This window comes from Rhipicephalus sanguineus, chromosome 9, assembly GCF_013339695.2.
Source record: "Rhipicephalus sanguineus isolate Rsan-2018 chromosome 9, BIME_Rsan_1.4, whole genome shotgun sequence".
In the NCBI taxonomy this organism is placed as follows: domain Eukaryota; kingdom Metazoa; phylum Arthropoda; class Arachnida; order Ixodida; family Ixodidae; genus Rhipicephalus; species Rhipicephalus sanguineus.
Window position 1 is genome coordinate 5732825 of NC_051184.2, and position 21448 is coordinate 5754272.

At 47.1% G+C, this 21448-nt stretch overlaps 2 protein-coding genes across 4 annotated transcripts in view; one reads left to right on the top strand and one right to left on the bottom strand.

Annotated features, from left to right (window-relative positions):
- Positions 1-1451, top strand: part of LOC119404489 (uncharacterized) — a 93744-nt gene extending 92293 nt beyond the window's left edge. Inside the window, exons 22-23 of the mRNA XM_037670999.2 lie at positions 33-65; positions 1244-1451. Of these exons, the coding sequence (XP_037526927.1) occupies positions 33-65; positions 1244-1261 (51 nt within the window). The 3' untranslated portion in view covers positions 1262-1451. The remainder of the gene's footprint in view (positions 1-32; positions 66-1243) is intronic.
- LOC119404492 (flavin-containing monooxygenase 5) overlaps positions 1-20276 on the bottom strand; it is a 161022-nt gene extending 140746 nt beyond the window's left edge. Inside the window, exons 1-9 of one of the 3 annotated variants that reach the window (XM_037671008.2) lie at positions 20157-20275; positions 17660-17850; positions 15148-15478; positions 14247-14357; positions 13186-13417; positions 11810-11933; positions 10066-10228; positions 8477-8622; positions 6471-7590 (exon numbers count right to left, since the gene is read on the bottom strand). In XM_037671008.2, the coding sequence (XP_037526936.1) occupies positions 7417-7590; positions 8477-8622; positions 10066-10228; positions 11810-11933; positions 13186-13417; positions 14247-14357; positions 15148-15478; positions 17660-17850; positions 20157-20196 (1512 nt within the window). In that variant the 5' untranslated portion in view covers positions 20197-20275 and the 3' untranslated portion in view covers positions 6471-7416. Of the gene's footprint in view, positions 1-6470; positions 7591-8476; positions 8623-10065; positions 10229-11809; positions 11934-13185; positions 13418-14246; positions 14358-15147; positions 15479-17659; positions 17851-20156 lie in introns of those variants that run through there. The other 2 variants (XR_007417419.1, XM_049418894.1) reach the window with 2 other exon arrangements.
- Between the last annotated feature and the right edge of the window lie 1172 nt (positions 20277-21448).

Genomic DNA, 21448 nt, shown 5'->3' on the forward strand with positions numbered 1-21448 from the left:
AAAACCCACTCGTTTCATTAATCTCTCCACAGGCACGAGAGGCGAGAAAACGATGTCTTCTTGAGGTAAGTTGCCATAAAATCCATCACATCGTCCCCGTATTTTCTGTTTCTCCTCTCCGCCTGGGAAGCATGCTCATTTTTGCAGGGAGTTGCTGCTTTCATGAGCCTTCGTCACATAGGTATTACGTATCCAAATTACACAAAACCTGAGCATTGGGGTCGGCAAATATTGCGAAAGATTGGTTTCGATCCCATTTTTGAAAACGACGATCACATAGTTTCGGACTCAGTATTTCGAAATAATACAGTGCTCTGTATTCGGGGTGCGCGCATGAGCATTCATTCTTATACGCACCTCAACTTATTAACGGAATGCTTGTGCCAGCTTTACCGTCGTTACTCGCAAAGTGTGTGTGTGTGTGTGTGTGTGTGTGTGTGTGTGTGTGTGTGTGTGTGTGTGTGTGTGTGTGTGTGTGTGTGTGTGTGTGTGTGTGTGTGTGTCTGCGCGCGCGCACAACGCCACACTGTGACGGCCGTCGTGTGAGATTTACGTAATAATATTTCCTCTGTTCCACCAGACCTGTTAGCAACATTAAACAACACTATCCGACATGTTCAGCACTGTATAGCGAACAGTTACCTGAGAAGTAAAACCGCACCGAGGGCGGGACACTAGAATAGAAGAAGATAGGATGAGCGCAGTAGGGGCGTGTGTGGTTCACGATTGCTTCCTATGCATGCTCATTGTTTGAAGTGGCAAGAAGCTGTCTCTTCACCCGTCCTATTTTACTCTGGTGCCTTGGCCTTAGCGAAGTCAGTACTGGTGTATTACATGCGCCTAGGGGCCTCTAACTTCTCGTCTAATTTCTGTTATGGCTTACTGATGGAGTTAATTTAAAAACGGTTCATTTTCTAGTTTACATTTCATCTTGACTACGGTATATTATGTCCTACTTTACCTCACTAGCGTTTTTTTTTTTAATTCCAGCTCTGAAAACGGTGTTTTCTTAGATGAGCTTACAAATTCCCTCCGAAATTCCAGTGTACTTTCCATAGAATGTTTCGTTTTAACAGCAATAAAAAATATAGAAAGCGGCAAGTAACGCTATACTTCGTTTGTTCATGTCCTCATAAAGATGGTACGTTGAAAGACTTGGTATGTTGAAAGTGTTCTTCATGTTGGTTCTCAGTAACTCTTACGCTTATTCTTTCCCTTCGTTGTTCGCGCTGTTATTTTTCAGGGTTTCCAGGAAAGCTAGACAGCAGGATTGTGCAGCGCATCGACAAGTGATCACGAAAGACCCATACACTCGACTGACCGCCAGAGGCCTAGTTATGCCATATTGTTTCAATGACTGTTCAATAAAAAACAAATGTGTTAATAGCCAAAGAGTGCAATTCACCCAATAAACATTGTCCGTGCAGCTCGTTCATACTCGGTATCAAAAATGAGTTGTCGCTTATTTTCGCTTGTAGATATACAGCTGCCTCACTGTGAAAACAAATTCATGAGATATGAAAGATATCCAGTCACCCAAGCACTCCGTACAGATGGAAGCTGAAACGTGCGGCCCCGGTATTTATCACTAGGTTAACCCTGACGGTTCATTAAGGTCTTTCACAACTATTGGTTATGTCTGTTCATAAACCTTAATTGGTGCTGCCGCCCGTGTGTTCCCTTCGTATTTTTTGTGGACCAGTGGCAAGCTGTGGGGCTTGCCCAATTTCTGTGGCAAATACGTGCCAGGTGTTTTTGCGTACATAGGAAGGGCGAATTTTGGAAAATGGCACTGGGAGAGTCACCTGTAACGCCGATTGTTAATCAAGATAGCAGCGCGCGTAGAAACACCTTGCTATATTTGTATTGACCAGATTAAGGTTGTAATGCTGTCGCCGAGTCGGGACTTTTCTCCGCTTCAAAATTAATTACCCTAACCTTACTCAAACATGACAGAAGGTCAGGGGAAGACGGATGCTTGAAGGAATGAGAAATAGTCGAAAAGGGATCGAATAAGGCTGAAGCCGACGTTTCAGCAATGACAACCCCTGGTCGAAACGTCGTCATTAGTGACGTTTCTCGTCCTGCTCGTATGACTTTTACGAAAGCTCATCAGCTGGTGATAAACAAACAGAACTAGTTGAAATTTCATAAAATTTACGCGCGCCTTTGTTGAAGTTTGTTGTGCTATGTGCCACGACTCACTAGAGACGCTGCAGCTTTCTACTGGATCTCCTAAATGGTGATCAAACATTCTATGGTGCTATCAGCTGACTACCATTGCTGCTACAGGGACTGCAGGGCAGCGCATGATAGCGTCTGGGGCAGCAATACTTGCCACCATAGGCGTTCGCAGGGTTCCCCTTCAGGGGGGGGGGGGGAGGCGGGCGAAGGTTTATCGCAGCGCCCCCCCTACCTATTAAATCAATGTATGGGGCAAACTGCGCCCCCCTCCCCTGCGCATGCTTATGCTGTCCCACAGTGGAAATTTTGGCGCTTCGGTGCTTCGGAGCCCGGACACCTCGAAGGCGCGTTTGGCCAGAAGTTTACAGCTAAGCACGATGGTTAATTCTGCTCCGAAGCAAAGTGTAACAAGCTATGTTGTTTCTTAGCATTACATAGAAACAAGTCTTATTTAACATCGTGAACTACTGCTTCGATGTACAGCTTTACGAAACGTAAAATGTAGCCGCATAAGTTGGAAGACAGACTACAAGGTCAGCGTTCACTCTGCGACAGTTTGTCGCCTGTTTCATCTATCCGCCGTTTGATCATGCCCTGCATGCGAGTACCTTTATTGTAAACTTTAATAGTGGTGAATGAGACCCCGTTATGGAGGTCTTGTTTCAAGGAAGCCTTGTTTGTCAAGTCGTATCCGCGTTTAAGGCCGAATCTCTCAACACCAGCCAACACAAGCCTCGCAGACACATATACCCTCATTTCCATGAGGCAGCACCCCTTAGGAAATTTCCATAGACGGTGGCGCCATATTTCCCTTTACGTATTATTAGTGGCACGACCAACGAGTGACACTTGTGTCTCTACCAAGCACTTGCGGTTTCCATAGTATTCAGAAAATGTACTTTAAAAAATAAAAGCGGCACGAAACCTTTGGTACGTGTTCCAGTAAAGAGCTATACTGGACACATGTGATATCGGAGCATAAGTTGACCTAGGATAAGGGTCAATTAACTGTCACGATAGTTAATAAAAATTAATTTGAGTGGGTTCTTTGGAAGAACAGTGTTTTCTTGTGAGTAGTTGGCATCGTTGCGGCACCTAGCGGAGCAGACCTCGACCACTCGCGTCTTTCTACGTGGCTTCCGAGATCCGCTTCGGCAGTGCGACGAAACACAATGTTAACCCAAGAAATAGACCAGAGAACACGAATGTCGACGTGCGAGTGCCACTACTGGACAACTGAGTCAAGGATTAGAATCCCATCCAGTTTTCTTGGAAACTCTATGGGTAGGTATATTTGATAACACCATTTGAAGAAACGTTTAGTGCTTGTCCTTCTGTGTCTGCTGAAGGAAAGAAGATGACTTTTTAAGGGCTCGTTTTTCTTTGTTAGACACAATAATAATGAGAACTAACAGACAATAATCCCAAGGAAAGTATAGGGGATGTTAACCCCTTGAGGGTTTTCGCCGTACATGTACGGCAGAAGCTTCCTGGTATCAAAGGGTTCTCGCCGTACATGTACGGCATAGCGTTTATTTTTAAAATGCGCGCCTTTTTCGATCATTTCTCTTGCTTTGCCTGTGCTGCCAGAGTTCGGGAATACATGGAATTTTAACGCGATAGCGTTAAAGAGCTCGTATCGCAGAAATTCCGCCGTCGGCGTCGGCACCGTTGGTTGTGAGCGAAAAATCATCATCTTGTCCGTGACCGAAAAATCGAAAAAGCTGCAAATAAAATAAATAATAAAAATGTTGGGTCGGAGTGAGAATCGAACCCAGGCCGTTTGCGTGGCAAGCAGGTGTTCTACCACACTGCCACGCCTCTGCTTGGAGCTGCACCGAAAGTAACTTTCATGCTTCCCAAAAATACGCGTCCTGTATACAGGTGTCACAGTACGAGATGTAATATGGCAGTAATATTGCGTGGTACAAGCGTACATTGCCACTGGGCGTCACCCCACGTCAATATCATAACGACTTGATGGTTTAAAGACAGCCACCCATTACAAAAGGCACACACATTACTGCGCGTATTCCCTTAAGACTACGTAGTGGGTGCATCGCAGCTTCGAAAAAGGTTCTCGCGCATAATTGCTCCTGGTTTAAAGCATGCTACCCATTACATAAGGCACACACCTTATTGCGCGCATTCTGTTAAACACTCGTAGTGTTCGAAGTGCGCACTAGGGGCAGGATATTGCTATCGCGTTCAACTCTTAAAGGCGAAGCTTAAGCGTCCCCCAATTTTTTTTTCATACGCCGATGTCTCTCCGTTGTATTTTTTTTTTTTTGCTTCCCAAACCGGCGCGCCGGCTATCGCTTGCCCATCCGAGCGCGTTCGCGGTGCAGCTGGTTTAAGTACGCGCCTTTTACAGCGAAAGCTGTTATGAGATCATTTCAACGGCCGTTTTTGGCGTCGTAGTTGTCCGCCGCCGCTGGTGTCCGTAACCACTATCGCTCGAAATAAGAAATAAAACGAAACAAGAAAAAAATTCCGGGATGGAACGAGGTTCGAACCTGGGCCCTCTGCGTGGGAGCCCAGTATTCAACCTCTGAGCCATGCCGGTGCTTGAAACTGCTTTGCAAAAAGCTCCTATACAGGCTTCATGTCGGGAAGGAACCACATTAGCATATGCAATATAGCGTGGTAGAAGAGTGTCGCACAACGCGAATTCTGTAACCAGGCGTCACACAATGCGAATTGCGCAACGAGTAGGTTGTTGAATGCTTCCAACCCATTACAAAGGGCTCTGCCATAATTCTTTGTCGTCATCAGGCACAGCATCAGCAAAGTGCGCATAATGTCTTACATGCATTTAGCAGGTACGACGGCTCTCCCTAGAATGACGAAAAAAGGCACAGTGCCTGCTGCCCTACTTCTAAAAAATTAGAATGATTTATAGCGTAGTGGGTTCCTCGCAAGCGCACTTGTATTGGTTGCCAAGGAAGCCCATAAGCGCATGATCCATTTCCTCGGGGTCTCAGTAAAATTACAATGATTTATAGCGTAGTGGGTTCCTCGCAAGCGCACTTGTATTGGTTGCCAAGGAATTCTTAAGCCCATAAGCGCATGATCCATTTCCTCGGGGTCTCAGTGAAGTTCTTCGCCCCCCCCCCCCGTCTCTCTCCCACGTCAACGTATGTTATACAGCATGACGGGAGAGGGAAATAGCGATCGGGCGTCACCCAATGCAACTTGCATAACTGGTGGGCCGTTTAAAGCTTCCAACCCATTACAAAGGGCTGAGCCATAATTCTTCATCGTCATCAGTCGTCGCGTTAACAAAGGGAACATAATGCCTTACAGACGTGTAGCTGGTGCCCCGCTTCCCCGCAGAATGACGAATAATGACTTAGTAGGTGCTTCCCAAGTTCACAAAAATTGGGATTTATGGCGTAGTGGGTACCTTTCTAGTGACCTTGTATTAGTAGCCCCAAGGCAGCTTAGAACGGGCTCTAGAAACGCCGCTCTTCCAGCTTTCGCTGTGACTGTGCTGCGGTTTCAGCGCAGGCCTGGCGCCTTCTTCGATCATTTCTCTTGCTTGGAACGTGCTGCCATGCTTCGGGAATACGTGAAATTTTTTAGTGCACCGATGTCTCTCCGTCTTTTTTTTTTTTCTGCTTTCCAAAGCGGCGCGGCGGCTTTCAGTTGCGCATCTGAACACGCGCACGCGGTCTGGCTGGTGTCGGTTTTGTCCTTCGGGTGGTTTTCGCTTCTTGCGCCTGCAAAGCTGATAGCTGTTTTGTTTCTAATCTCTTAAAGGGTGACCGCTTGTTACTATCTCGTTTATTGCTCCCCGGGGCGCGATTTGATCTGTTTCCGTGCGGTGCTAAATTACAGAAACGTCGCCGCCGTGATTGCGTTTCCTGTTTTGGGGTCTCGGAAAAACTAACTACGTCTTGTTGGCGATAAGACGAAGGATTACTGTAGCTTTTTCACTCGTTTTGCTTTCTGGACGGGCGCACAACCATAGAGTTTTCTTCCGTGCGCTCACTGACGCAGTTCGCTTACGCTATGGAAGCGCGCGCCGGTTGCTCTGCTGCCGGTGAGTCGAGCAGCGATTCTTCCGATGCGGACTATTCCCCAAGTGCCGAATCAGAATCTGATTCATTGGATTTCAGTTTGTCAGAAGAGGATTTTCTGACGAGTTCACACTCGTCAGAAAAAACCTTTTTTTTTAGGATTTTGCTTGATTTTACTACGAATAAACCATGTGTATGTAACAACAAAAATGATTTTTATCAGTTTACGGTCACGAAAAAAAAAATTAGACAATTTTTCTGAAATAGAGTTGTCTGAAGAATTTATTTCAGCAATAAAAAATATACATTTTTGGACTGGATTTCGCGAAAAAATTTGACCCTCAGACGGTTCATTGTAGTAATTACGATATAAATATGGAGAAAGTGAAGTGGACCAAAAGATAACTTGCCGCCAGCAGGGACTCTCCTTGGCATTATTGTCTGTTAATTCTCATTATTATTGTGTCTAACAAAGAAAAACGAGCCCTTAAAAAGTCATCTTCTTTCCTTCATTCATAGCGAGGGTCTCGATCTGGCAGACTTGATGCCTTCAGATAGTATGCGAGGGATTACTGGTCAGCTGCCTGCCGGTGAAAATATCACGTGTTACGTGACGCCAACAGGCACAAAAAGAGCGTTCCACACTCGCCGCCATGACTGCGATCGGCGCTGACCAACACTCCTAGGTTTAAATACACATATATATATACCCCATAAAGTGGACGAGAGGATGACTGCCACCGTAGCTCACTGGTAGAGCATCGGACGCGTGATTCGAAGGTCGCAGGTTCGGTCCCTGCCGGCGGCAAGTTATCTTTTCGTCCACTTCACTTTCTTCATATTTATATCATAATTACTACAATTAACATCCCCTATACTTTTCTTGGCATTATTGTCTGTTAGTTCTCATTAATATTGTGTCTGCTGAGTATCTCTGCGTATGCACAGGTGCTAATTCTAGCTGCACCTCTAGTGCAGGAAACGCGAGCGCACGTTCTACAGGAAAAGTATTACCTACGGTGTCACTATATTACATATAACTGTGTAAGCTACCCTCATTGCTATTCCTTTTTTTATTGTGCTGTCTATGTTCTTGTATAACAAGTAAATCACGGGTACGATGTTTGTGTTATCAAACGTACGGACGATCCGTTGCTCGGTCTTAACGCTTGTCCGTCTCGCGCCGTTCAACATTCCGGTGACAGTGACGTCAGGAAAGCGTAACGTTTCCCGCCATGACGCCACGTATCCATGAGTAGTGCGGCGTCACTTTGGTGTAGATGCCTGGGTGACGCGGCTCGCCGCATCGGAGTCCACCCGAGATGACACCGGCCAGTTGCCAACTGCCTCCCTGTTTGACCACCAGGGGGCCTCCGCTGTCACCCTTTACAACGAGACGTTAGTAAAAAAACAGGTCTTGATTTGATTTCTGAAAACATCCCTGTATCAACCTTTTCTTATTACTGTTATTATGAAAGCGGTTAGGCTACAACTCGAGTAAACAATTCGCACCATAATTTAAGCGAAGCACCTTATATCGAGGAATCTACGGGTGATCAAATGTTACCCTCCCCCTTAACAATGTTCTTCCGCATGATTTGCATGGATATGAATTGCTAATTTGTCGGCCGCAATTCGTAATTTATACAAACATCGCAAGTTAGTTAGCTGGAATAATAATTAGCGATTTCTAGTCAATCATATTGTGCATTTGAATTTCTCGCCCAAGTATAATGTCCGCCGCTCGGAGCAATCCGAGCCAGTGCAACCAGTCTTCGCACTGGTCCCCTCTTTTTGGGTGTAATAAAAAGTACGCCACCACCAAGTTCAACACCTACAATTCAACAATCTGTTACAGGCAATTTTCTGTAACGTAGCTTGCTGGGTGAGTTCGTTCACATGATTCGAAAGAGGAAACCAGCGAAAATAAAACGAAGACAGTGATGATGAAGAACAACCCGATGGGGCAATCCCAGCTCTTCTCCCGTCTGGTTGTTCTTAATCACTGTCTCTTTAATTTTAGCTGGTTTCCTCTTTCGAATTTTCTATTGTTCTGTTTTGTCACAAGAGAAGAAAACACCTGGTACGATGCGTTAGGCATTCCAGGGTCAAATATATATAACCATGTGACAGAACGGTTGATCGGGCGAGTTGGTGTTTCATGATACTTGAAATACGAGCGCGTAACTACGCAGGTTACCTGTCATCTTGTGCCCATTTGTAGTAACGCGCTCGTATTTAAAGTGACCACGTGACTACTGGCTACTTACGTGGCATGAGTCGTGTCGGCCGTCCTCGTAGCCCGCGCAGTACATGAGCTGGTTGATGACGCAAGTACCATTGTAGTAGCTGGCACACTCGTCCAAAGGTAGCACCAGCACGGCGGCCTGTTTCAGCACGGGGCTCATCTCGGCCTCTTGCGGATAATTTCGGTGTACGGCAGCAAGAAAAAAACCGGTGAGTGCTTTGGAGCGGCAGTGAAGGAGCGCTCGCATTGACACGTTTGCGAGTGTCATCATCAGCCTGACTAAGCCTAAAGTCGGGCAGAGGCCTCTCCCATGTTTCGCCAATCAACCCTCGCTCAGGTCACGTTATCACTGCAAACTTCTTAGTCTCATCTGTCCACCTATAACTTTCTGCCTCAACCTCGCGCGCTTGCCTTCTCTAGGAATCATTCTGTTACCCTTAATGACCAGTGGTTATCTTTCCTAAACGCTACATGCCCTGTCCATGCCCATTTCTTCTTTCGTCTTGATTTCGACTAAGGTGGCCTCAACACCGAAGAATACAGAATAGAAGTGTATAACGGTTTTAACCACTTATATAGCGTGCTGTCGAGATTTCGCGACATACTGAATACGAACCCAATACCAAACGAGACGCTCGCGAAAGAGAAATGTAACGTTGATCCTCATGTGCGGTGATCCGGCAACAACCTGTCAGCTAGTCGCTATTTCTGACACGAAAAAAAAAGAAAGTTCAGAGCCCCTTTTCTACAGTGTAGACGGATGCCGGTGAAACCAGCGGCGGAGACTGCACGTTCTGCGGCAGCGGCTTCACGTCGTTTTCGCGTCCATTCACGCGTGTTGGCGCTCCTTCAACTCTCACTATTAATCCGAGAGACCGACACGTGTCCATCCCATAGTGAGTCCAAAGGGCAACTGCTGATAACAGCATGCGTACCTTAACGTACGTGGCACAATATCACGACTGGCTTAAAATATTTAATCCGTGCGAGGTACGTCGAGGGTTATTTCGCAAGTGTTGTCACCATCATAGGCGTGTGCAGGGGGGGGGGGGGGCAGGGGGGGCCGCCCCCCTTAATCACCTAAGAGGGGGGCGCAAAATTTGCCCCGTACATTGAACCTTCTAGTCACCTAAGAGGGGGGGGGGGGGCGGCGCAAAATCTGCCCCATACATTGACTTAGTAGGGGGGGGGGGCGCTGCGACGAACCTTTGCCCCCTAATGGGGAACCCTGCGCACGCCTATGGTCACCATCATAGTTTTGCGCACCAGGAAGGGGTGGTAGGGGCAGGAGGGAGAGAGGCGTTCCCCTTCCTCCCAATACCTTTTCTTTGCACTGCGTTCTGGTCGTAAGAGCTCGAGTGGGAGGGGGTTACGAAAAGGAGGAGGGGGTGCTGCGGTGACGCTTTGACCTCCCCCTTAATGGAAAACCTTGCGCGCGCCTATGGTCACCATTTAATGGCTTGATGAAGATTCATGTCGGTGGACGTGTGTCGATAAGCTGCGCTGTTTCCCACTCTTTCTAATCAAGGTCTAGCGTCGATCTCAAAAACAACCCTATACGAGTGCTCGTTCAAAGCATGTTCATGACGCAGACACGGCAGAGTCACTTACCGCGGGTCGCACCCCACCCTGTGACGTAGCACGTCGTGTTGTCGGCGAGGTCAGGTAGCTCCTGCAAGCAGATTGGCTGCACCTGTCCATTGAGCGTCACCGGAGCGTTCAGCTTGATCAACGCAATGTCGTGATCCTTGCGGTTTTGGACCAGCACGGGTTTCTAGAAGAATAGGGCAAAGGGCGATAAAAGAAGGTATTGTACTATTATGCACGTCACATGTCACTGAGAACGGAAGCACGTGGATACTTTGAAAAGTGTTTAGGGCATGCTTCGATGCGGCAATGTTAACTGCTTCACACCCCACACTTAAGAGAAATGCTTCGCTAAATGAAACTTGTGCTCAATACACCCAAAAAACACAGAAGTTCAGAGGGGGGGGGGGGGGGGCTGAATTTATTCCCCCGAATTTTTTTCAATTTTGCATGTGCATGTATACAGGCACACATACAAACGCACGCACTGCATAAATTACGGTTGAACCCCCCGCAAAATATTTCTGTCTATGCTACTGGTTGGTGTGCTTGTCTCTTGTGTGCTTGTCTCGTGTGTGCTTGTCGCTTGAAAAAGATCGAAAAAAGAATTAGCGCAGCTTGCGCTAAGTCGCGCATGGGTTGTTCACAGCAGAGCTGGTGGGCACCTAGCTGTTCCTGGCTTGGCTAGGTTTACCCTCTCACCTCTCTCTTTCCCACCCCTTGCTATATTACAGGTGGCTACGCTTTCGCTCTTTTTTTTTTTGTCTCTTCTTTACGTCTCTCTCTCTCTGTAGTCGTTCTCTCGCCTTCTATCTTCTTCTCGCTTTCTGTCCTTTCTTTCTATCTATTTCACTCGTTCTATCTTTCTCTCTCTCTCTCTCTGTGTACTCGTTCTCTCTTCCTCATTGTCCTTCTCCTCACCCTCACATCTCTCCTCATCATCATCACTTTCCTTTCCCACCCCCTTAAATGTTTGTGGCCCGTGTACTTAGATTTAGGTGCACGTTAAAGAACCCCAGGTGGTCGAAATTTCCGGAGCCCTCCACTACGGCGTCTCTCATAATCATATCGTGGTTTTGGGACGTTAAACCCCAGATATTATTATTATAATTTCCCACGCCCTTGCTATACTATACTATACAAGGCTTGCTATGCTCTGCTAGCGTACCTAGATAGCCGAGTAGTTACGACGCTCGCCTTTGGATCGTAATCTCGCCTCGCCGAGAAAAATTTTTCCCCAAGAATTTATCTTGCTTTCTATCTCTTTCTTTCTCTCTCCCTCTCTTTCTTCCTGTATCTCTGTACTCGTTCTCTCGCCCACCAGGGTTATTGCATCCCACGCCGGACAAATCGGCGCACGTGTTCTGGGAGCGAAGCAGAAGAGGAAGGCGATGAAGAAAAGGACGAAGAGAGCACGTGCCGGTTCATGACGATAATTTTCTATCTACGACACACGGCAGACCTCGAGCATAACAACTCTGCTGTAAAATTTGATGAGTAAGGTTGACGCCTCCAAGTCCTGCAGAATACGCGACAAATGTGTGGGTGCGTTGCCCACTCGCTTATAGTCTACGTTTTCTGCTGCGCTTTAATGACCCACAGTGTCAAACTTCCACAGTCGTCAAGAACTAACATGCTGAAGGGCTTCAAGTGGCATCTTTACCGATAGCGATATCTCGTTGGTAAAGTAAATTAGTATATACTGCTTTGGGGGAAGGTAGAGCTTCAGAGGAACGTACTAGAAAAAGGCTATGGTATGCATACTCACAACAGCCATCTGGTAGCCGGGGTGAATGAAGATAGACTCCACATAGCGCAGCTGCTGCGTCGATTCGTCCTCAAAGAGGTAGTACTTTCCAACGTACACGACCCAATCCGATGGCTCTCCCCACCTGGAACACGGCGTTTTCCAGCGTGAGAAGAAATATTTAATGTTGGAGCAGAGTAGAAAAAATGGCAGGACAGTGAGAACGCTAGCCTTCAACTGAATTAACACGTGCAAAAGTGCGAGGCAAGTAGTTCAGAGCGCATGCGTACAAAAGAACTGAAAAATGCAAATCAATCGATACTTGTCGTACGGCGGTGTTTCTCAAGGAATTCTTTTGCTTTTCTGCCCAGGGCGATTGAAGCAATACTCACACATCGATCAGATTCAGCAGATACGCAGACGGTTTCGTGAATCAATGTATACAGCTACTGAGGACACGTGTGCTGTCAAACAGCGGGGAACACTTGCAACGCCTGCAGTGGTCAGCAAGATTACCTGATCTATTCAGAGCCTGTACCTGCGCGCGGTGCTCTCTTAGCACGTCGTCCACGCATCTACCCGCTTGGTCAACGTAGCACCTGCCACATGAAAGGGGTATTCCGTAAACCGCCCCTATGTTGATGGGATGAACCATGTGGTGTGCTTTTCTGTGCAAAGGAAGACGTATCACATTCCGTGAAGATACGCGAAGAAAGACACATCATACACCGGTGTACAAAGATCACGTGTTCGAGCTTGCATTTATAATGATCAGTGCTGGCTTAGCGATTACCCGTTATTTATGGGCAAATGACGGTAGTACGCCTCACACCTGAGGTCTGTATCTTCGACGCAGACAGTCAGACGTACTGATGCCAATAGGAAAACGCACCTTTGAGAATACGCACGATACACGTGGTGGTCAGATAAATCTTGCCTCAATGAAACTCATCTGGATCCAGGGTAGGCGGTTCTCCTACTGCGAGCTGTGTAAAACTGCTATAGACGTTAAGGCGAAAGTCTTAGTTGTCTCATCAAGCGCGAAAATTGACGGTCAACGTGAACACGAGTGATGCAAAAGATCACCATCCCGTGATGGCATCACCATATCATATAACGTCATCATCACGTCACAGTCGCCAAACTTGTGACGTCGCCATGACCCCATTATGACCACACATGACGACGTCATCGCATGACATCGCTTGTTCAAAGGTGGGCCGATCACGGAGGCAGTGCAAAACTATGTTAGGTGCAGAAAGCTTTCGGGATGGTGCGGGGGAGGGTCAATATATTGACTGAGCAGAAAATGAAGAACATGGCTTTTGCCTTGGAGTCGTCTTAGGCAAATGCATAAGGCACCCTGTGAGTTTTGAAGGTATGGTTTTAGAACCCACGTGCGGAAACAATGTGCCGCCGATACCAGCCACTGCCTGTCCACGAGGGTGGCGCCGCACTTGTGTCCATACACAGGGTCCTCTGCCAGCTTGAGCGACGCCTGCCACGGCCAGGTCTCGGGTTTCGCCTTGCTCCCACCGACAATGTACGCGTCCTCGTCGACGTGAAAGCGGAAGGGCTCTGCAAGTGGTCGGCCACAGGTTTCCGACCCGAGGCCATTGACTTCGGGCCCTGGAGAGAATCGAGGGGAACGTATTTAGCGCCGATTTTCAGCACAGTGGTAATGATAATGTGGAGTTCACTTTTTTTTTTCTCTTGAGAAAGAGTTACAAAAAAAATGTCCAGCTGCAAAAAAGCTGCATTTCCACGTATTCGGGTCACGTGCATATTACGTCATCTTAAGGCGTCGGTCGCAACGCACCGCTTAAACTGAATGAGGAATGGGCGAAAACAAACCGTGTCTTTGGAATGTAAGAATGGGCTTGTTGGTGGTGACGCATGGCGAAATTTGCAGCGTATTGAGAAGTACCGGACGAAGATAGTGAAAGAGGGGACGATGCGCTGTCTGACAAAAAAAAACTATTTAGCAAACCATGTGTGTGACGATCAAAACTATTTAACAAAACTTACTCACGCTTTATTTTAGTGTAGACCCATCAGCATATCCTGGTAACATACCAGTGTCCGCACACGAAGCCCGTACGTCCCGGGGACATTTTATGATCTCACAATGCGGCCTATATATGAGGCTGTTAGGTGGTGTTATAGCCATAGATATAATACCGCCATCAGAACATTCTGTATATATCTTTATCCGGTGTTGATATGCGCTACGCTGACGACAGTTATGGTCTGAGTGCGTGCGGTGGAGAAGCAGCTAAAGATTTGAAACACGTATTTAGAATAACATGTGATCGAGTGCACAGTTACCTTCCATCGGTAACACAACTTTCTGTGCACTTATAATTTGCACAGTTTTGGGCTTTTTTTTAAATTACGATAGCTGATATACCCTGTATAATACCAATGTATTAGTGTAGCGAGAACATCGACTGCATACCGCAGTTTTCCTCGTCCGTTCCGTCACCGCAGTCATCATTCCTGTCGCACCTCTTGCGATCGTCCACGCATTGGCCATTGCGGCATCGTAGTTCCTCTTCCTTGCAGTGCTCTGCGTAGTATGCAGAAGATTGACAACATAATCTGTAGTATGAAAAAATAGGCCGAACTTCAAGGGGGCGGCTGCCCGCCTGGAGATTTAACCTAGCCCCCGTCGGCTCCAACCTTAAAACAAAGAAAACGTGCCAGAAAGCCGTTTCTTTATCTAGTTCCTTCGGGAGCACCCTGCTCTCCCGAAGGGTCCTCTCATTCTAACTGCACTACAGAACCCCCCCCCGTCCCCCCTCCCGTCCCCCCTCCCACAACGGAAAATTCGATGCGCCACCCCTTACTGGGCGTCTTTCTTTGGAAAGGACATGAAAACAAGGGACAACACAAGCGCTGACAACACAGCGCTTGTGAAGTTCCTGTATTGTCGTGTTCGTCGATTCACCCTGTGTTAGTTGCCATATGCCGTAATGATCAGCCAACTAGCCCACATAGATTTTGAACAGTGCTCAGGAGTTATCACGTGCAGGTAGCCTTGGCGTAGCCCGGGCGGGGGGAGGGGGTTAAACATCCTTTCCCGAAATTTCTCAATTTTTGCATGTTTGTATATACAAGCACACGTACAAACTCATGCAGGAACATGCATAAAGTATTGCAAAGTCAGCACCAGACATTGACATATGAGGGAGGGGGGAAGCTGCGACTCGGGGGGGGGGGGACGCCATGTAAGCGCCAAACATTAACATAATTGGGAGGGGGGGGCGCTGCGACGAACCTTCGCCCCCCCCCCCCCTGAAGGGGAACCCTGCGCACGCCTATGGTTGACCACCAGGGATAAGGACTCCGTCACTCACCTTTCACGGGAGCGTCGGTGAGGTAGTAGCGTGCTACGAACCCTAGTCCCGGTGTACCCAGCCTGCCGGAGGTAAAGACGAGCGTGGCCGCAGTGTTTGGCGGAAGCGCGTAGTCACGTGGCAACCAGGGTCCGCACCAGCGAGCCAGGAGGTTCGCGGAGCCCTGCTCCTCGATTGCCGAGCCCAGCGCGACCGCATTTTGCTGCTTCTCTGCCAACTGCTGCCGCTGCTGGGGCTGTGGCCGCCACTCACCGGCGTACAGGGCCACTCGGTCACGGACGCAATCCAGGGAGTCTTGCAACGAGAACTCTTCGAAAGCCAAATTGATTACCTGAAACGGTATAGATTGATTGCTTTACGGGGTTTAAAGCACGGTTTAAAGGACCCCTAAACCACTCCGAGCTCAAAGACGAAAGAGTGGTTTCTTTTTCGCCTTCAGCAGGCGCTATCTTCCTCTCGCCACTTATTTCTTTATAAAACACGCGGAACAATGCCAGCACTAAACGTTGAGCCTATCAGGATTTCGCGCTTTTACACTACACGCTGTTATCTCATAGTATAAAACGCACAAAACGAAGTGATATTAGTTGATCGCGCACAGTAGCCATGCGAGACAAGGCAGAACAGGCGTGCGACTGCATAGCAGAGCAGGGTAGGAGACAATTCACAACTGGTATTTCTCGTATATGGACCAATCGAGAGCTTTATTTCCTAATGGCGTCACGGGAACAGGCCGCTGGCGTCACGAATTGCGCCGAAATAACGAGAAACGCCTGGCGTGAATAGGCAGTTTTAGAATAGGATACGCAGAGGCAGCGTTCTTTTGGTACGATACGCTATTTTAGTCAACGTGGGTACCCAAGAGGCTAGCGTATGACTCATGCGAAGTGGTGACAAACGCTGACGCAAACCTTTGCGTACCCTAGTCTGCAACTCTCCGTTTAACGTGCTGGTTCTTTGTATATCCAGTAGTTGTTTAGGCGTCCTTCAACTTCCCAAAGCGACTCAGGCTATGAGAGACGCTGTAGTGAAGGACTCCGGATAATTTCGACCACTTGTACTTCTTTAACAAGCGATGACATCGCGCACTACACGGGCCTCTAGCATTAGGCTTCCACTTAAATGCGACCACGGCGGCCGGGATCGAACTCGCGTCTTTCGGGTCAGCTACTGAGCACCTTAATGCCTTTAACACCGCGACGGACGGGTATAGATTGAGAGTCTATTTCGTCGCATTAATTCTGCTCTCTCCCTTGTCACTTCGGATATGTGCGTATGACCGCAACTACCCCCCCCCCCTTTCAGAGCACTACCATGTCTTATCACTGAACTGCTCAGAACATCGACGAAGGCATGGTCATATTATCATGCTACATAACTGCGCATAAATCCGCTTGTATAGCTGCCCCTATTTCTTTCACTGGTCATTCCACACAAGTAACCCGTCGATCCGACCATCTGAACATTGTGCCATTGCGATCTTGTCTTGACTGATTTTTCGCAAATATTCCTTTCTTATGTTTTTTTTGTTCACAGTTGTCACTTGAAATGAACCGCACAGTTCTTTGCGACGAATTGCCCATGCACTTTGTAAAGCAAGTGTATCATCATAGGCATGCGTACGAGGGGGCCACAGGGGGCCCCCTCTCCTCTAATCAACTCAAGGGGGGAGCCCAGTCTGCTCCATACCTTTACTCAGGCGTACCTGTCCCGTCATTCTTTAAAGTGCAAGGTTACGACCATGCAGGTTTTTGACAAAAATGGCGGCCGAGGACCATGATGTTGCATTCCAAGAGCTGTTTACTATATCCATTTCGGCCCTCGGAAATTTAGGCACCAAAGGCAGGCCGTTGGGGTAGTACGTCATCGCTTCTTTCATTTTGCATCCTCTACGAACCTTGTTTTTTTTTTTTCGAAACCGACCAACGGAGAAGGGGGGGGGGGGGGTGTCTGAGACCTCGCCCCCCCCCCCCCGTTCTACATGCATCATTGTGTTATGATCCTCACTTTTTTTTTTTTTGTGACCACTCCTGTAATGTCCCAAACCTTAGACAGCAGGATAAGTAATTGCATTCGAGCTCAATATTAGCCGTAACATGGTGCCCGTGTTTAAAGTGGCTCGCGTCAGTCGCCGTGCGCATGGGCCCATTTTAGCCTTAGAGCACAATGAGAAGACGTTCACGATCTCTGTCAACGGTCGCGACACTGTGTTGTCAATTAACTTCTTGTGTTGTCAATTAACTTCTTCATGTCGGCTTTTGTAGAGAACCCCAATGCATCGTCTTTCACCGCCATCTCTATAACACGGACGAGAAAAAGAAACGACGAAATCGTGTTCTGTTTTCGCTGGTCGTCATGAGTATTTTCTAACTCACCCCATTTGCTACCTTATTGGAGTCACTGACGCTGAAATGCACGGCTATGCCATAGAATTTTCTCAGGAGTTCACTCCAACGCCAACACGTGTACACATACGGCCGACGATATAAAGCTCAGTTCTATCGTTACTCACCTTCCCTGGTGGGGTACGCAATGTCCACATGCACAACGCGCCAGCAGGATATCTGTTGATGCCATCGAAGTTTGGGCTCAGGATGTACGTAGGGTCATTGTCAACGATATCGGGTCTGAGAGCGTCCTTGCATGCCCTGTCGGCGTCAGAAATGGCGGGAAGGTTCAGACTGCGAGAAAACACTGGGCCGCCTAAAAGACAAGCATGCGGAACAAAAGAACACTTAAAGTTTTTCTTTCAGTTTCTTTCTGCCGGAAGCATGAAACAAGAAATGTGAATTGTGATGCTGTCGGCTTACAGACCAACGCTAACTATATACACAAACGCAGACTTTGACGAAGGATAAACAATACGTATGAGGACAACAGAGCTTTACGGAACCCTAACTAGTATTGGTCTTTATATAAGTGATAGATGGCTACAACACCACTTCTAGAGTTTAGTACTTATTGCTACGCGGTGATATCAATTACCTGTGAAGAATGAATCATGTAAGACAAATAATACCATCAAGCCAAAGATATTGAAGTATGTGATTTATACAGTGTACAAGTGATTGAGTGTGTGTATTATACAAATTACACAATACGTACAAGGCTACAACATCTATCATCAGATACTGCTTCAGGCAAATATTGACAGCACAACCACAAATACTGTTGTCAACAAAGAGTTAGCACATGAATCTAGCCTCTGGAAGTTATTGTGCAACTTCATGCAAAGAAGCGGTTCAGCAGAAGGTACACAGGACAGCAAAGATGCCGAACCGCTTCTGAACCGCTTCTGTGCTCCCCTTCGCAGGATGCTGAACCAACTAGCACAACTGCCTATTTTGAAGCGTATTGTACAAGCCATCCACATTGACTGTGTGGAGGCATGGGACATAGCTGTAAGCCAACAAGCATGTCCAAACGAATCGTAACAGAAACAACATTAATGTGGCATGAATATGCACTTCATTAACGTAACTATGGCGGGAGAGCCTCCGCCAATACATTTTCGCGTTGTGCACGAACTAGTGATGCAGAACTATCGGTGGTACTATCGATACTATCGATAGCTGAGTCACTATCGAGCTATCGATGGTAAAAAATACTATCGATAGCGCTATCGATAGTAAAAATTTCGATGGTGCTATCGATAGTATAAAATCAACAGCACGAACTCACTGCAGAATAAACCTGGTTCCCCGCTTACGTGGTACATAGTGGAGCCGGAGGAACAGACTGAAGAGCAAGAAAGTTGGCATGCTTGTGTTGTTCATCAGAGTGCTTTGCTCACACACAATCATAAAGTCAAACAGTTCAGCTGTAGCGGAAAGGAAGCCGTTACATGTGGTGGAACTGCGCGACTTCAAATTTATATTGCATTTTATGATTTCAAGATAAAAGAAATATGAACTAAGTTTGTTAATTGTAAGCTGTAACTGGTTGCTTTTGGATGTGAATTTATTGATGGACATATTCCGCCATTTTCACTGCGGAAATACCTTAGTTCTTTCGCCAAGAATTCCTTATAAATTAAGCGAAGGTGATAGTAGGCTATCGCAAATATTTTGGCAATATGGCCGGCCCGCAACAACATCATTATTCACACCACTATCTATAGTATTGTCACGTGATTGTGACGGGGAAAAATGCTGCAGAAAGACTGGGAAATATGGAATTCGGGCGAACTTGTACCCAGAAAATCGAAACCCATAATACAAGTGATACACGCTGCGCACTGATATCGGCGAGAACAGTCGTCGGCCGTCGAGTAATCTGATCATCGGTGGAACGCGTCATCTTTTATGCATCAGTCATCGAACCTTCCAGCGTTATCGCTGATGCGCCAGACGCGAATAAACTTGACTATTCAAATAATAATAATATATGGGGTTTAACGTCCCAAAACCACGATATGATTATGAGAGACGCCGTAGTGGAGGGCTCCGGAACTTTCGACCACCTGGGGTTCTTTAACGTGCACCTAAATCTAAGTACACGGGCCTCAAACATTTTCGCCTCCATCGAAAATGCAGCCGCCGCGACCGGGATTCGATCCCGCGACCTGCGGGTCAGCAGCTGAGCGCCATAACCACTAGACCACCGTGGCGGGGTCTGGCGCGTCTGAAACGTAATCTTAACAGAATGATCCCAAACAATCGTGAAGCTTCTCAAACATTACGGCACGGTCTGCGTCAAACGTTGCTGACAGTCTTTGTGGGTGAAACCCCACTACATCAAAACAAAGCAATAAACACGCGTGGCAGTAATATCGCTAGTAATATTAACCATGGTATACTACCGATTGCACTAACGATAGTTTGTCGGTAGCAGTACTATCGATAGTTTGTCTGCACTATCGATAGTTCCAAGGAAACTATCGATAGTATCGATAGTCAATTTACCGATAGTTCTGCATCACTAGCACGAACCCGCGTGCATAAATAACCTTTCGTTTACGTATCATTGTCCATAATCATTACCGGAGAAAGAATCCAAACATCACCTACCAGAACACAGAACTGCTGCGACTAATGTGACGAGTTTCATCGCTGAAGCCGGCCAGCTTCAATGCACCTCTTGTAAAAGAGAGCGTCCCGCTGTCACGCTTATCTTATCACGCTCGAATTTCATTGTCTCTCAGAGGTAATGGAACAAGGAGGGGGGGGTTGAGTGATAACTGAGATAAGAAACAATGCTTGTAAATAATCGGGCCAATTATAATGCCATTCAACATCTACCGCAACGTACGTCATCAGCGGCATTTAAAGGTCTTCATTAGAGGTTCGAAGAAACGTCAACGTCACGAACATTGCATAACAAGGCATATGAGAAGAGGTGACCTAAGTTGTCCCAGATGTTTACCAGGGGCGTAGCCAGAAATTTTTTTCGGGGGGGGGGGGGGGTTAACCATACTTTATGTATGTTCGTGCGTGCGTTTGTATGTGTGCGTGCCTATATACGCAAGCAAAATTGAAAAATTTCGGGGGGGGGGGGGGTTGAACCCCCCAACCCCCCCTTGGCTACGCCCCTGATGTTTACCCTCCACCCTTTCGTCATTATTTACGTCGGGGGAATTGGCACCGCTTCATTAACATGGCATCTTACAAGGTTACAAAATATAGTAAAAGGGCAAAATGGAGACAGAGAGAGAGAGGAGGGAATATAGGAAAGGTAGGTTAACTAGACTACGTACAGTTTGCTACCCTACACATGGGGGAGGGGAATAAGGGGGTAAAAGAGAGAGGGAGAAAACCATCAGTGCGCGCAACGTTTCACGACACACGCATTGCAGCGTATCACAGGCGGTCGCTCAATTCTGTTGCTTTCTAAAGCTGCAGGAGGGCGATCGTCTCGCTTTCTTAGCTAATCAGCTACGAGGCCAGGTGAAGAAAAGGTGAAGAGATTGCGTAGAACATGTGCCCGTGATGCAAGATCCTAGGCAACGCGATTAGGCATGAATTGATTCAGTTTGCAACATGCGGTCAGATGTTAACCAAGCTACATTTAACTGCATACACTCACTCTGTGCACTCTAAGAAAAAAAAATTATTGTATTTTACTCTTTTTAGGGAGTCGCGGCTTGCCACACATATAACTCTCTCTAAAGACTAAAGATACACGTTGACTCTGTTTTGGAGATTATGATACCCTCTTCGGGGAGCAAAAGGGAGAGCTGGGCCATTTGGTTCGGGTTCATGTACAAACAGCGCGAAAGACAAAAACACGAAGAAGAGGACTACACAACACGAGAGCTGACTAACAACTGAATGCTTTATTCAAACAGAAAAAAAAAGAAGAA